Source organism: Eleginops maclovinus, chromosome 5 (assembly GCF_036324505.1).
Source record: "Eleginops maclovinus isolate JMC-PN-2008 ecotype Puerto Natales chromosome 5, JC_Emac_rtc_rv5, whole genome shotgun sequence".
NCBI classification, from domain to species: Eukaryota; Metazoa; Chordata; class Actinopteri; order Perciformes; family Eleginopidae; genus Eleginops; species Eleginops maclovinus.
The window spans coordinates 9,831,010-9,848,236 of record NC_086353.1 but is presented as its reverse complement, the minus strand read 5'-3'; the positions used below and the strand labels follow the sequence as shown (position 1 = coordinate 9,848,236).

The 17,227-nt window shown below is 42.3% G+C and overlaps 1 protein-coding gene across 2 annotated transcripts in view; it reads right to left on the bottom strand.

Moving 5' to 3' along the window:
- The window catches only part of LOC134864652 (E3 ubiquitin-protein ligase SMURF2-like), a 50,173-nt gene that overhangs the window by 29,446 nt on the left and 3,500 nt on the right, over positions 1-17,227 (bottom strand). For both annotated transcript variants that reach the window (XM_063883811.1, XM_063883813.1), the window contains exons 3-4: positions 2,838-2,876; positions 1,036-1,144 (exon numbers count right to left, since the gene is read on the bottom strand). In XM_063883811.1, coding sequence (XP_063739881.1) covers positions 1,036-1,144; positions 2,838-2,876 — 148 coding nt within the window. The remainder of the gene's footprint in view (positions 1-1,035; positions 1,145-2,837; positions 2,877-17,227) is intronic.

Here is a 17,227-nt window from a genome sequence, read left to right as displayed (position 1 = left end):
GATTGACAGAGGGCATTGTTCAGGAGAGTAAATCCATTTAGCAAACCCCATATTCTAAACCCAAAGTAGAATTTGTTATCTTCGAAAGATGGAATTTATATCAGTATGAGTTTGAGTGTTTTCCCCCAAAACGGTCTTATGCATATGTCCGCCTGAAGCCTGAGGAACAGAATGTCTGAGATCTGGCTCTACAAGATGTTTTGTTCACAAATAAAACGGCTCAAAAGCTTTATAGATGGGTGTTCCTGCAAACAGTAACAAGCAACTCAATTTGCATTCCTGACACACTTGTCATAGAAGCTCCACACAGAGACATGCGAGAGCAAAACCAGTACACCGCATTTCTGTGACAACAAGGCTTTCTGCAAGACCAATTTCAAGTGGTGAGTGACCTCATACAGAAATCAATCACGCAATCGGGCTGCGCAATCTATTGTCAAACAGTCATTAATCCTTAGAACATGTTCATGACTAATGGAGTGTGTCCGAATACCTACAGTATCGACGGGCCTGCTGCTGCCTCACTATGAACTGAATTTCATTTTAAACTTCTCAACGGGTGTTCGTCTGCCCGGGTGACTCAACTAGCCGTGTCAAAGACGGCTGCTCGTTGTGGGAGGGTCCTCTTCCCGAGTCTGGCTCTGGCTAGCCCTTACCAGCCGCATTTTCTCCCTAGATTACTTGTCTCGCGGCTCTGATTATGAGCTTTACAGCATCCCTCGCTAACTCCATGGGCCTCAGGCTGCGTGCCCTTTTTCATATCTACATAACAACGAGTTTGCAATTAAATTAGAACATGACATTGTTTATAAGAGCACAGCATTGTTTTCCATTTAATTTTGCGTAACAACTTTGGTGCATTTTACTTTAAAAAGGTAGCCTAGATCATTTAGAATATTCCTGAATTGGTAAATATTGCAATGTCAGCTTTCTGTCTTTATTATTCTGCAGCCCCATCACACCCACACACACCCTGCATTTGTTTTGTATGTTACATAAGTGACCCAACATGGCACACTATTGTTATTAACTTACAGATCATAATGTTGGTTCCACTTCGGGTCCAGCGTGTTTCTCACAGTATCTGTTGAGTGGCATTGTCCGGAGCCGTCCACCACCACTTTAGCAAAAGGATCTGGCAACCCTGTAGAGGCAAATGAGAAGGTTTATTTAAGAACTGTAGTCAAATGGGGGTTAAACAATTGAAAGAGACAAGGAGATAATGTTTATTCAGATATGCTCTGTGAGCCTCATGTTTGATGATCTACTCTGCAATCAGGAGAAGTGCTCGTGCCGCAGTATGTAAAAGAAATGTAGAGCAGGTGTAGCCGGGTGACTGGTGAGTGCAGCTGTTTATCTTTGTTGCTTGTTAGTCTTTCTGCTCAAATAGGGGGTCTGTTGAAGTTTGTCTGCACCCTTTCCACATTTGAAGAGCTAATATCCACCTTAAAACAAACATACACAGTGCAAGATAAGCCATAATAAGCGTAATGTTGTTTTTATAAAGCATATCTCCTTTTGAACCGGATCTTATTATTGGAATTGTTTATTGCTGCTCTAACTCAGTACTTTTTTCAGTATGTGCTGACCATTGGGGACTAGGACTTTTAAAAAGAGTCTTTTGAATACTGACCCAGTATCATCAATATCAATCAACACAAAACACAGTAAATGTACTTCACTGATTGCCATTATTCATTACTGTATTTAGTTTGTAGTGCTATTGACTCCTCTCTGAGCTGAATTGCCCCTCTGGGATGTTTATGCTTTACTCTTCTCTACAGCTTAAGGCCAAGTCTTCTACAGCAACTTCTTGGATAGAGATCTGATAATGGATCCCTCCTGCTGCCTTTACCTAGCGTTCGCTGTGTGACTGTGCATTCCGGTATGTGTAAACTTGAGTATTTACCTGTGGGTACTGATACTTAATGCAAGTCAAACCTGTTCAGTCACCCTTTTGCTTTTGCGGGACTACCCTCTTTGTAGATGACTGTTTGTTTGTAGGCATGTGTGCATATTAGAAAAAAAGGAACTTGCCTATTGTCTATATCCATGACTTCCAGGTGAAAGGAGAACCAAACTATGAGCTAAATACCTGCGCTACTGTTGCAATTAAGTGCTTTTAACATGATCACAACTAGCAATTAAGCTAAAAAATGTGGGTTGCTCGAGTTATTCTATTGTGCGAAATGACTCATCGCTGAAACTAAATTGTATGTCTGCTCTTACATAGATGCCAGTGGCAAAGGATGACCTTGTGTCCTGATCAACCAAACAGGGGCTGACGAAATGACTTGAAGCTAACGTTTAACTATCAGCAAACAGAAGTCGGACAGGAACCTTCCTCCCTCGGATAACCTCCAACTATCAGCATTTTACGCATGCATGTGCACCTTTGTGTTTTATCCTATCAAGTTCCAGCTCTCTGTGATCTATACCTTAAAACACTGAAAACAGAAAGCCAAATATGACTAGACTCCTTAACATATTTAATGCTTTCCAATGCTAAATCAGAGGATGAAATGCCTTCTTGACCACACAGTGTATGCATTTATTCTTATGTATTTGACACTGAGATGCAATTTCTGTAAGGTTTAATTAAACTTTTAATTTTGCACCAGTGGACCGGGTACATATCACTAGAAGTGAGGTTAGCACTGGGTTCCAGTGCATGCCTCGTCTCCTGGTGTGTATGACAGACCGACAGCTCCTGAAAGACTTCATTTACAGCACGGCTTCAAAAGCCAACAAGCTGCCACTGCTGACAAAGCCCATTGTGATGCACAAGAGAGGCAATGAAACAGAAATAGAAACATTTAAAAATAGGCTTTACTCACGGAAGAAGTCTTTCTTTGCCAGGTTCTTTGCACACAGGACTGGAAGAGAAGACAATACAGAGATGTGTTGATGAGTTGTGAACAAATTAGGTTAAAAAAATGAGATTTTCTAGAAAACAGGCACTTAAAACTTGTCTGTCAGCAAATATACAAAGTCAGCTTTCGATAGTACATACTTGAGCATCAGACCATTTTCAACCTACAAGCAAAAATACAAACGCTGAACGATATTGTTCTAATAACATTATTTTTAAAGCACAGATGTAATCAGTACATTTTGGAATTTCTTTGGGCCTATTTTCTGAAAAAAGGTCCATCTAAAGCAATGATTTCATTATTAACAACATTTCTCTTAGTTTTCTTTGAGTTATTGCTGCTGTCTTTTTTGCCAACACATCGGTTGGTCCATCCTCCCTGTCCCGTCACAGGCAGGTCTTAAGAGTTTCTCCTTGTGAAATATTGAGTAGACAAGCACTCATTCCTGTCTGAGGCAACTCCCTGGGGGGTTGCATCACAGACAACATACAATAGCTTTCAAAAGAGACAGAGAAGGTGGGACAGAAAGTCTGTTTGCCTGCTGTTGTCTTTTTTTCCCTAAATCTTCCTCCCTTGGAGCTGGCTAGACAATTGTCGGACAATTATAGAGCAAGACCAAGCAGAAACGATGAAGAGCAAGGGCCGAGAAAACCAACCCAAGAAAGGTTATAAAAACAACAGTGAACTGTAAAAGGGAGTTAAATAACCAGAACATGCTGACAGACCAGAATCCTAATCATTTCTCTGTTAACGTACTGGAGGTGGTGCTAAACTCTGAGCAAAAAGACTAAATGTCAAGTGCTTCATCCCATCCATCTATTTTGAATATTAACTTCTTTCTATTCATGGCCAAAGGGAAGGCTCCTCCATGTCATCCACATCGCAGGTACAGGTGACCCCTCTCTTTTCCAACCGAATCAAAACCTTAGTCTCTGGGCAGAGAGCAACTTCAACATTTACCTACAAGTTAAACAAATGATGTACATCAGAGTTTTCGCAGTGCCCAGGATGCTACATGAGATTTAAAAAAGGTATTTGTCTGAAAATATGAGGTTAAAATACAAAATCTTCCTGCCACTGCCAAATACCACAATATTAAATGTTAAAAAACAAACACTCTGATCTGCCCAATACTAAAAGGGATCTATCGTTTCTGAAAACCAGACATATGAAGGTTTCCAAAGGGAATATTGTCCGACGTCTACGACATAATGTAAAGCCTGTAGTGAAAGTGCTATTGTATGCTGTCTGCATTATTTACAGCAGCCAGTAGATAGAAGATAGAATCGGAGGATGAAACCCTCTTTATTTGTCACATACATGCACACAGCAGAGCACACACAGTGAAATTAGTCCTCTGCATTTAACCCATCCTAGTACTAGGAGCAGTGGGCAGCTATCGTGCAGCGCCCGGGGAGCAATGGGGAGGGGGGATTGGAGGTGTCCGGTGCCTTGCTCAAGGGCACCACAGCAGGGCCTAGGAGGTGAACTGGGACCTCTCCAAGTAGCAGTCCACTTTCCATATTTCAAGTCTGTTCGGGGACTTGAACCGGCGACCCTACGATTCCCAGTCCAAGCCCCTACTGACTGAGTCACGCACTGTCCACATTTAGAAAATAAGAAACACAGTCTATACTTTGCGCTTAAAAGACAGGATCCTGCAGTTATCCAGCTCAGAAAAGCTGGTGACCATTTTGCTTTATACGGGCTTGATTACATTCGGACCCTGGAGAAATCATGTCAATGGATTACACTTCAGATCGTGTTAGAGCATGTGACCCTGCAGTTCAGAAACAAGCAGAACTTCATAAAAATATACGGACAGGCCGAGGATAACAACATAGCACTACACCCATTCAATGTGGCGATTTTTACCGTGACCAAATTGACACTGTCAAGACAATTCAGACAGAATCACAACATGGGAACGGACTCTCAACACAAACCCAATTACACCGACCGGGCCAACTGGATGAACACTAACCATCAGCTTGTCACGGGAAGTTACACCGCCAGAGCCGACAGTCTGGGTGCAGGCCAAATCGGAGGTAGCCAGAAAAGCCTCTTGTTGGACAAACGGACACTGTGTTGTCGGCAGACACGAGAAAAACAGGATGGATAGAGGCCTGACATCTTGGCAGAACATTTGTGGACCGAGAGTCCGACTGGTAGACAAACTGAGCCCCCAAAGTTAAAATGGGTCCACAAAACCCTTTCTGTGAATATATGAAGACATTTGTAAACATTTTGTGCAGCAGATGTTAAGCGCAAGCATATTCCTATCCGTCGGTTTTGAAATGTTATTTAAAAACAGGCCCTGAGGAGATTTCTGGAAAATAAAATCATGTTCACATTTCATTTTAACAAAATAGATTGTGTCCTTGAGGTCTAACAAATGTGTCAAGAGCATTAGGGTTAGTAAACTACTTCAAAACTACAGCATAAGAAATCAACAGCTTGTTATTGCTACATTTTTGATTTCCCCAAAGCTTGTGTCATTGGGTTTTACTGCTTAAGAGGCAATACTGCTAAGTAGCTATTAGGTTAAAGTGAGTCTGCTGAGCAATAATACAGACTTGGCTCTCGAGTTACCAAACTATGCTGATGAAGATTAAGGGATTAACTTGCACTCTGCTCCAGTGTCTCAGCCACTATTGCCACAGAGGGGAAAGCCTCTCTCATTGTCATCCATGGCCTCTCCCCACACACAGCTGCCACACACACAGCAGAATGCAGCTAGTGACCAAAGTGACGCATGGGTTCAAAGGAGGCATACATTACACAACGGAGCAATAATGACAACCAGAGCCAAAGTTCTCAGAGATAAAACCACCAGGGTACTGCGAGTACCATGAGAATGTATGAACAGCCAAGATAAGCCATATGGAAGTGTGTGTGCATTAGCGTGTTAGCGTTAAGTGGTCTTTACATTAGAGAGCTGCATTATAAATGGGCCGATGATAAGGTCATTCCTAAAGTCTGGAGAAGCCTATTATATAAAAGGCTCCTTTGGGTTGTGTCTAAAAGTGCTGCCAACACTACAAAAGAGAATAAAAGTTAAAGAAAGTCAGTATATTTAAAGCATGGCGGCCTGAGAAATGCCTATTTGATGGATTGTAGCCAATAGTACCGCAACATATTGGAATATCAGTTTATAGAAGCCCAACAAGGGTCTGGATAAACATGCCTAATTGTGCTGATAATCTTATCTGGGCTTAGGTAGACTCTACCATTGTGAAACCAGTCTGCATCAATAAAAAATCAAATCTGATCCCAGCTCCCCGTGGAGATCCAGCAGGGTTGCCAAGTGAGCAGGCCATGGTGACCAGTTTCATTCAGATCCTAACATGGAAAGCTAGTTCTCGGAATCGGTGAACAGTCAGCAAGCACGGGATGAAGCTGCTCTCAGTTTGGTCTGTGGATCATCAACCCCATCACAAACCCGCATGTAAACAGTATGAGAGGCGATGGGCGTGGCTGAAACACTGTCCTGTAAACACAGGACTCCATATTTATGGAGGGGGGTTCTGGAAAGACTTCTTCTTATTCCTGTTACTAAAAGTAGAATTCATTCTCTGACTTTTGTATGCATGGACAAGTTTACACCATAGAATGTTTTAAAAAGAAGGGCAGAGCTGAGTCATACCCTTATAAGCAAAGCTGTGATGATGATTACTTTATGATGGACTCATGACTCAGTTATTCCTGGAGATCACTAAGGTAGCTGATCTTACAACCAGGTTAAGGTTATTGGTGAGCGGCCACAGCATTTCCTGTAACTTTACTAAAGCAAGATATTCTCTAGCTGTCTGTGTTGATGTGACACCTTCCAGCGCATCTCATTTTTGAGTTCAGGTGATGTACGCTCTCATTTGACCACCCAAAGTTGCTCTTGTGTTAAACCAAGCTGAGATATCAGTTAAAGCGTCAACTCCTCTCTTTTGTTTATTAAAAGGACTTGAAACAGCTGCTGTTTGGGACCATGTGTAGGTGTCTAAAACAAGCCATAAATCAAACCAACAGTCCCACTAAACCAAGCCTATCCATCTGAGCAGCAACATGCTGGGATAATGCCTTTACCACTGTCTGCTGGCTGAGAGGAGGAGGAGGCAGCGGCCTGTCATTGACCCAGACAAATGATGTTTTCGGCTCCAGAGCTTCCCATCCCCAGGGGAACTGGTGTTGTACCGTTAAAAGCACACACCTTTACTTTAGCTGGCAAACCAGCATTTCAGTTTGGAATTGAACTTTTTACTTTTTATTATGTGTAATATCACTAGAGGTTTCCAATAACTAATAGTGGATTGTGTTTAAAGATGTAATCATTTTCATTTATCGACATAGCCTAATGATCCTTTAGTCTGAGTCGCTGTGACTGGATGAAATAATAATCTATTACCTTGATGAGGGTTGAGAATGACTTTTACCATTTCACCAGCTCCGAGTGCCTGCCAGTCATTCTCCTCTCTCTCTTTACTATATCTGACCAACTTTACCTCTGTTGTGTGGGCTTAAGATCCAGTAAATGTATTTTACTCGACTCCCCTAACACTGTTCAGAGTCAGGGAGAATCCTCTGGTCCTGATTTTAATTGCTCCTCACTGGCCATTCATGCACATATTGGAGATAAGCAGCTGATCTGTTTCTGGAACAATTTGTATTCAAACATAAAGTAACAAAAGAAAGTATGCTTTTAATCCCTCAGCAACCGGACCTGTATTAGAAGTAAATACAATTACACTGAAGTTACATTACAACAGACCTATTCACTGCAAGAAATATGATTGATGGTTATATTCTGCCTTACAAAAAGCAAGGCTCTTAGTATTCATTACAATGGGCCTCAGACCACAAAAGTGAGGCTGTTTGGAGGGGGGGGGGCATTGTATCTTCTCTGTCTGTCTGAACACAAAAGGTCAGGCTGAAGGTTAGAATTAGTTCTGGTCAAAGGGTGAAAGGTCGTAAACAGTCAGGAGCGTTGTTTTCTCGGGGGAGTCACCATTTGCGAATGCTGCCTAACGCCTCACTCGGGCTGTCTGGTAAAAGGGGTAGGGGGGTGGTAAACCCGAAAAAAGGGGGCTCTTTTTATAGATGGCATCACAGGTCGTTAAGATAGAATATAACATATTTTTTTAAAGGAAACAAGAACATGTTTTGCTATAAATGCTGTTCCAACTCACATTTATTAATACTATATGATCCGTCATTTTTTCATGGAGCCGTTTGACTTTCTTTTTTATAATTAGAAATAAATAATAGTATTTTAGATTTTTTTTTTTGAATGGGTGTCGGCATTAAAATGCATAGAGAGTTGTACAGTGAGAGAGGCAAAGCATAATCAGAAGGCCTGAAGGTCGTAGCACTGTAAACTCATTGTTGTGGGACAATAATATTACATTTGCTCAGACAGGGGATGACCAGACAAAGGGAAATAAGCTGTATTTAAGTTCACAATAATGAGTGAGTTCCACTGTTCAGCACACAGAACCACCAGCATGCCTCTCGCAATCTGTAAACATCATGGGACCACAGAGCTGGGCCTCCCTGCCCGTGACCAAAGTGTCTCTGGTCAGTGAGAGTTTGTTTGAGTGTGCACTGCCAACTCTACAGTCAAGTACAGCCATTTAGTGGTCCATTTGTTCAATTAATTCTCTGGAAGCGCTAAAAGGACAGGAAGTCAACCTGTGCTGCATGCATATCCAGCTGCTGAGCCTGGATGCTGATACTGTCATGAAGAATTTTTACGATCCAGTCTTTCCGTTTCATCTTTAGTTCAGTGCATCTTCGGTTCATTCTGTGACAGAGGAATACGTTTTGTCGTTTGCAGAGTTATATGTAATGAAGTGCAATTAAGTGAATTGCTTTTTTGCTTTAATCATCAACCTATCAGTGAGTGCAACAGCCAAATAGTTTGACTTCCACATGCGGCTCTGTAAGGAGTCAATGTGTTTGTTCACTGCTGGGCTGGTTTTAAATGCACACAAATCCACCCCCATAAATGTGAAGCATTACCAAATATTAGCATGGTCAACAGTGTGGTTTAGGGTTGTTCAAAAGGAAATACTGTACACACTGGACTGTGACTTTGGCTGTAAAGCATGAAAAACGTGTAAGAGCTTAAACCCCTTAAGGCTACGTCTTCAGCCTCCTCTTTCTTGATATTCTCCAAATATTGATAGGTAAAACTATTTTCCCCAAAACTTTCTGACACAACTATACAGAGGTACAAGTTTTTCCAAACGATACAATAGCTTAGAAATGTCTAATGGCCTAACAGTCCGTACTTAGAAACAGGAACCTGTCGCCTCAGCAGAGTATGGAAAATGTCAAATGTGAGTCACTGGCGTTGGAGACATTTGAGATCATTAACTCATTTAAAGTTCACTTAAATTAAAGTGCATTAATCCAACAGTGAGAGATAGTTCTCAGGTAACTGCACTTACAGAAATGTGTACCAATAGACTATCAAATTGGGAAGATTAACAATACAATTAAAAAGTCACACAGAAGGAACACCCCTAATTGTGTCAAGTGATGAAATGTGCATATGGCCCAAAGCCAGAATTGGATTCCCCTCACACACACACACAAACACACACACACATCCTTCCTTTACAAACACTATTGCTTGATTTAACAGCAATAAAAGCAATCTTCGTTAGAATTAATGGGCAATCACAAAAATCATGTGTCCCAGTAGGTTTTGTTTTTGGGGCAAGGGGAAAATCTCTCTTTTTCCTAAATATGAAGGGGTTTAACAAGAAAAACATGCACTTATTGGAACAGCCGCGGACATCCCCCGACTCATTAGGACAGTCGTTCGGATTGGCCCACATCCTTCGCCCTTGTTATGACTCTCTCTACAGCCCCATGCTGTCTCATTCACAGCATTGTTCAACAGTTAAACAAAACACTTCCTCTTCCCGTCCTCACGCCTCCCTGGCGGGCCCGCTCACTCACTAGAAAACACTGAGAATAATGTTGGAAAAATGTCAGGCACGTGGTGCGCTGTGTGTACGTGACCAACCTAATGCTACAGCGCAGAGTACACACTGCAGAAAATAATGAAAGTGTGCTATAATTCAGCATTTATGGGTATCCAAACCCGGGCAGTGTGGCAAAACTTGGGATCTAATCTACACTGCACTTCCTCTGGAAAGCCATTACTAGATTTCCCAACCTCAGCCTTTCTCTAGCCCAGTGAATGCTCAGGATGCCAATTATGTCATTCATCTGAGAGGCCAGCCGTCTACAGCTGACACTCCCCCTCCTCCTCGCTCCCCGAGGAGACGCCAACAATCTACAGTCAGGAATCAGGAAGTGGAACGTAGTCACTACACAGGAGGAGGAGGAGGAGGAGGGCTGGGTTGGAGAGGGGTGAAGAAGGTAAAGACGAAACGTTCATCTAGAGGCATCTAGGGTGGAATAGAGAAGAAGGGAGGGAGGAATGTGAGGAGGGGTGGAGGGGAGGTCTATCTAAAGCCACAAATCTGAGGAATGCAGACAGTCGAGGGGGAGAAAGAGAGAGAAATATGGGAAAGCAGAGGAAGGGAAGAAAGAGGAGAAGTTGATTTGGAGCAAGGGGTTTGATAGCGATGACATTCTGGCCACATTGGAACGCTAGGAGAGGATGGAACGGCAGAAAGGAGACGACAGAGGAAAAGGGGAGATAAAATAATGACTAGAATTAAAATGTTGGATTGGAAATGTGTGCGTTTGCACATTTGATATTTAACATTTGTCCGATTTACTTAGAGGTCTGCTGTAAAATCACCGGTTGTTTTATAATTAGGATGTCTCAGAACATTTAAAAGTAATTGTCTGCCATTTATTTACAGTTCAACCATTTGAGGAGCTTTGGTTTGTTATTTTCATGCTCTCCAATATCAAAAGTGTCTCTAATCTTATATGCCTCTCTGAAATACAACTGTATCAGTTTTCTTTATTTCTAAATGTTCTAAAAAACGGTGCCTGAGATCCAGACATGAATAGGAGGCGTAGAAAGACTGATATTAAGAACAGAAGGAAAACACTAAAACAAGATTTTAGGAGGAGGCATGCTGCCATATAATGAACAGATGGAGAGTTTCAATGGTAGGAAACCGAAGAAGACAGGTGACACGAAGCAGAGAGGAAAGGATGGGGAGGATAAAGAAATAAAATAATTAAGGGAGCGGAAATAAGCTGGAGGGATTCAAGCTAACCTCAAGAGTGAGTCACAAAGTAAAGTTAATACGCATACAGGAAGCGGGCGTTAGGTTCAGATACAATCAGGTGTAATATCACACCACACCAAAGTCATTCCCATATGACTCACTAGGTACACTTTCGGTGTTTTGACGGGGGGGGGGGGGGGGGGCTTTCATCTGTGTTCTGCAGTCAGTATCACCTTGACGTTTTGCATACCCCATAAATGAATCTAAGCTCTCACGTTAGAAATGAAGGAGGACTTGTCCACCGAAGCATCTGATAAGCAGAGTGTCCAAAGCACTTTGGGCTCTTCCAGGTAGAAAAATACCAACAGAAGATAAGGTTATCTGTTGGTTGTACGTGTGTACCTACACTTAATAGGCTACAATTGCTGCCAAAAACCTACACTCAACACCAGAATGCATCCTGTGCAGATGCAAGCGGAGCACTGGAGCGGTTCCTGCGGCTCATGCAAAACCTCCTGTGAAGATGCAGAGCTGAGAGGAATCATGTCAACTGCGTATGCTGTAGATAAAAGTTGGCTCAGTCTCTGACTATACCTTAAATGAGTTGTACAATAACTGTCTCTGGAATGCAGGAAAGGCTGATTCTTGTCAGTATTTAAAAGCATGAGACCACTACATATTTTACACAACTTGAGCACACTTGGACTTGAAGAGGGTTTTCCTTGCATTGAAGGTGCAGGCAGGAACTAAAGACAGAGATGATATGGAAAAGTATTTTACTTATTGTGATAAGGTGAGTTGAAGGTTTCAGGATCAACCAAACTGCAATTAGCTTTTACCGTAGTCCAAAGAAATGCCAAAATGTAGGTGTATACCATCTTAGTTGAAAGGACTATTTTTTAACGTTTCCAATCAGGCTATTCATTGATTCGGATTGTTTATTTGTCTGTCTTCGTCAGCAGGATTACAGAAAACCAGTTTCAGAACTGAGTTTCATACCTAAACAAACAGATTCAGATAAGCTGGCATATAAACGTTGGTTAGAAATATGTGTATGAATTAGCCAACATGGTGTGCCATATACTGCCAGCTCTTCTGCTACACACGGGCATACTAAAGCCCCCATTACAATGACACTAGGGAAGTTGCATGTTATTTAAATGTGTCTCTGTATTAAACATGCCCGAGTGAATGGGAGAGAATGAGACAGAGTGAATGAGAGTTGGAGCAGATACCTCTATGTATGCACTTTTTCTATTTACTGTCATGTTGACAGGAGCAGGGCCCGAGGAGCAACCTCAAAGACAAGTGGTTAGAAGTGTGGGACAGAAATGAGCCAGACAGGCAGCTACTGGAGGTAGAAGATGGCGCAGCCAGGGACGGAGAGAGAGAGAGATGGGCAGCTTTTGCCTTGTTTCCTGTCGCTCTGAATGTGAATGACATGGAGGAAGGTTACTTAAGGCTGCAGTAGTTTTCCTCATCTCTGTGTATGCATAAATATTCAGCCGGGCAGAGTTTGATGGTGGAGTCCAAGGCTTTTTGTTGTCTGTAGGAGGAGAGTGGTGATGTGCACAGCAGAGGAGCGTCTATAATAAGACTGCAGTGACCTCACACTGACCACTGTTAGAATACACGGACTGCAATGATCCAAGAACTGATCTTCTGAGGAGGACTGTAGTTCAGTCGGTATTGGAGAGATTGTTACATACAAATGATTAACTCTTATCCTCAACTTTGTGCAGATTGGTCCCATATAACTGACCTCCAAACCTTGTCAAAAGAGCTGAGACTCATACCATTATCCCCTTTCAAAGTATTTGCTCAACCCTCCCATCTCTATAAACGTTTAATTAAGCATTAATTTGTGCTGCATTTCAACTGTTATTTTATGAACTCTACATTTGACTTTTCTACTGCTCTATAAACAGCTTTATTGCAATGCATGTTGTATCATTTGTAACCAACATAATAAAGTCTCCACAGTGTCGAAATACAATAAGGAAGACATCTGTTGGTTAAATATTTCCTGTGATTATCAAGTCATACATTGTTGGTGAATGAAGGGTAAAGTCATTTACTTCTGATGCATTATCGTAAGCATTGGAGGAATCATCTCTCTTTTCTCTGGGTGGGAAATCATGCTGTTATAGTAATTAAGTGTAAAGTGGGATGGTGTGGCACACCGGCGCTGTCCAAGCTACCTGATCCTCGTCTCTAGGATAAAAAAGCGCTGCCTCACTAACGTCCTCAGACTGTCTCTCTCCCACTCAGAAACTGAAAACACACACACACACACACACAGAGCGAGGAGGATGCAATATGAGTGTCAGTGTACGGGAGTGTGTGTATGTGTTTGTACAGTAGACATGCTGAGTGGTCTACCAGACACACACACACACACAGAAAGCAGTGGAGGGCAGTCTGACTGAAACAGTAGCAGCACCAGGACAGTGAGGGGGAGGAAAGTGTGATCCCTAAAGTCTAACCTGCCTTCCTTTTTCAATTGGGCTTCAAAAAGCAACCACAGAAAGTCAAAACCTCTTCATTTTTCACAAGCGTTTCTTCTTTTTGAAAAAATTGGAACAGTATTTTCCCCCCAAAAGACTCCTTAGGGTCCCCAAACAAACGTTGACAAATACTAAGTACTGCACTGTGGTGAGGGACCGGTACAGGAAGTGTTTGTGTGCCTGTGTGCCTGTGTGTGTGTGTGTGTGTGTGTGTGTGTGTGTGTGTGTGTGTGTGTGTGTGTGTGTGTGTGCCTGTGTGTGTGTGTGTGTGTGTGTGTGTGTGTGTGTGTGTGTGTGTGTGTGTGTGTGTGTGTGTGTGTGTGTGTGTGTGTGTGTGTGTGTGTGTGCGCGCATCACAAGATGAGAACAGATTTTTTTAAATGAAAGCTGGAGCCACAGCGACAGTCGTCTGTCAGCTGTCTGGACTAGATCCGGGGCTAAGTGAGGGTGAGGAAGGAAGAGAGAGAAATGACAGAGAGATGAGGGACATCCTGTTCAAGAAAAAAGACAGAGAAAGACTAAAAGAGAAAGAGACGTATGCTGAGGCTCTGCAGCGAGAGACCATTCAGCGAAAGGAAAAGGGCTTGGCAGGATGCAACTTAAGAGCAACACATCTGAAGACCAATTACCTTCCTTTCACATGGTCCAAATTAAAATTTTAAGAGACAAGATTTTGCCTCATAATTCTCAGAGGCTGTCAGAAACATTAAGCTTTCGACGTATGAAAAGAAAAGGCGATTTTTCTCCTCCGTATTCTGCAGGAAAATCCTCCTGAAGCTCCTGGAAAGTTTAATGTATTCTGCATATTGAAGACCACCTCCTTTCCAGTCAGAGGCTGTTATGCAATACTGAGGTGTTCAGTCTTTCCACTTCCCTGCTCAAAGTACACCGATGCCACCAGGTTCAAAAGTAATTGGAAAAGCAGATAAAACTAAGGACAGACTGAAACCACCAAAGTCTAATAACGAAAGATGCAGGAAGCTTCAGACTCAAACCGTGATGCTCAGTAGTTGACAAGAAACCAGTATAGAATAACAAATGCAGAACATGTATTGGGTTATTTGTTTTACAGTCATCGGTGTGTTGTAATGTACATTTCCTGAGCCTAGCTCTCAGATAAACAGCATATGCACAAAAGGTTTCAGTCCAGCAGGAATCATGTAAGCGGCCCGTGTGTTGCGTGTAAAAGGCAGGTCATGAGTGGAGAACAGTAAAGCTGAGTTATGAGACTGGCAGCGCCCTGTGAGATTTCATTACTGAGTCACAGTCCGCTCATATGCCAAATTCTTCCACAAACACAGCGCTGGGTTTGTTGAGATACAAACACAGAGCCTGCAAATGCTCTGCCAGCTTGAGTTTATAATTCAAAATGTTTCAAAAACAAATCATCAGGGCAAAATCAGATATCAAGTAGCACGCATCTAGAGTTAATAAGAGGGTTCAACAGCTGCCATCCCTCCTCAGAAATGCTTCTGTTGCTGTGGTCATGTTAAATGTGCTATAAGTCTAATAGGAAAATCCACAACTGAAAACCAAAGTATCAATGAAACAAAGGGGTATATCACTCGATACACCTGAGACCCGGGGGTTCCCCCACAGCGTGAAGCATGAGCGGAGAGGAGAAACAGAGATGACCACAGAATGTGCGGCGCTCTGTAGTCCCCCTTCATCCGCATTATGGAATTAGATCCCCGTAAATCAGCATCAGCAAAGCCAAAATCCCAAAGAAAACCCCATACCGAGAGCTTCATTTCATTGAAGGAAGGAGTAAAGAAGAGGGGAAAGTAAGGCTCCTGATGAAAGTTAGATTTGGGGGCTGCAATACTATAATATTAGTTTGCTCTGTAGATACAATAAGCTCCGTGTGTGTGTGTGTGTGTGTGTGTGTGTGTGTGTGTGCGTGTGCGTGTGCATGTGCGAGATCATCAAAGTGACCAGACGGCTGTACCTGAGTTACTGCTGGCCAGGCGAGCCATGAGATAAATTCTGCACTCAGTCTATCTCAATGTCTGAAGTAAAATACGTCAGCCAGCTCCACCGCTGCTGAACCACAAGGTGATATTAAGAACTGTGCCTCAATCACTGGATATTATACATCAAGTCCGAGGCAGGCTAACAGAGTATCATACCCATATGCACCATCTCGTGAATGATCCACATTCCTTTAAATTAATCTTGTTGTACTGTGCATGTAAGGAACATACTGCAGGAAAATTCATGTGCACACAAATCAGTGTATAAAAGTGTAGTTTCAGTGTATTTTAAAGTACTCACACACATTTGCATTTCCAGAGCAATGCACTTAAATAAATACAATCATTAATTCCATTTTAATGACCTGTTGTGTTTTTACTGCTAATAATCCAGTGTGTTACATGTTTTTTGTGCTGTGCTGCATCTGATAAAGAATATTTTAAACATAGTAAAAATAAATGATTCCATATGATGAAGAGGGCCATGTGAATAGAAAATGAAGGTATAGAAAACCTTGTGTGTGTGGTCAATTGAAATGTATGCTAGTGATACAGACTAAACATAGCTGGAGGAAGTTTGGGTATAAAGCTCCGTACTGCACTACAACATCTAACCACAACACAGTGACCCCAAATGTTAGAGGCTAGATCAAGCAGACAAGAAGTGCGCACACGTGCACACACACACACACACACACACACACAGAGTTTCTTTAAACTAGAGTATAATTCATCTCAACAGTCATTCACTGCAACTGGAGCAAATGTCCCTTAACTAGCCAAACTATTTGTACCGCAGACTATGCAAACATGGAGGCATGCATCCCTGTACTATGAGTTTTAATCTGCATCACATTAGCAGATCCCCCTCTCTCAAGTTCCCTGAGGCCAGATGTGTGTTTTTGGAAAATGCAGCAGCTTATCATCGCTGTCGTTGGTGCAGTCGATATCCTTAATGCAAAGATGTTCCACTTGCATGTGTCAATGTGTGTGGAGTATCTAAAGACCGCAGAATCTTAAAGAGGCAATTCCTGCAGGCATAAGCAATCGTGCATGGTCTGCTCATCGCCTCATAACTGGGTCAAACTTCCCTTTCTGCCGAAGCATTGCATGTTCCTAAATGAAGCTGCCAGGGATACAGAAAACAGAGACATCAACACCACAAACGCGTCACAGTATGACTCACGTCCATTGTGTGCTGATGAATCATAAACCCTTACTCTGGTCCTCATTTCATCTGTCAGAACATTGTATTGTTAACAACAGGGGGAAAGCCACTTAGAAAATGAAACAGCTTGGACATCACTAAATAAATGACACCACAAGCACATGTTGACTCCAATTCCCCAAACCACCAGCAGCTTACAGTGTGATGATTTAATATCTATTTAATCAGCTTTCATTTGAATCATTCAGCGAGGCCAGGGGAGATAATACAACAAATTTAATCTATTCAAGGCATCATAACTTAAAATGGCTTGACAACTATTGTTCTATTGTGAGTTTAACATAAGCATTCAGTCCTTAAAATTTGAGAAAGACGGGGGTCTTAATTTAGCTCAACCTTGCGTGCCGACAGTACATCCTCTGGAGGCTTGACCGTGGACACGAGTGGGACTGGGTGCATGTGCGTGAGAAATTGTGAGTTTGTCTGACTGAGAACACACACGCACAATCTGACACACACACACAGCTGCACATGTGAGAGTCGACAGTGA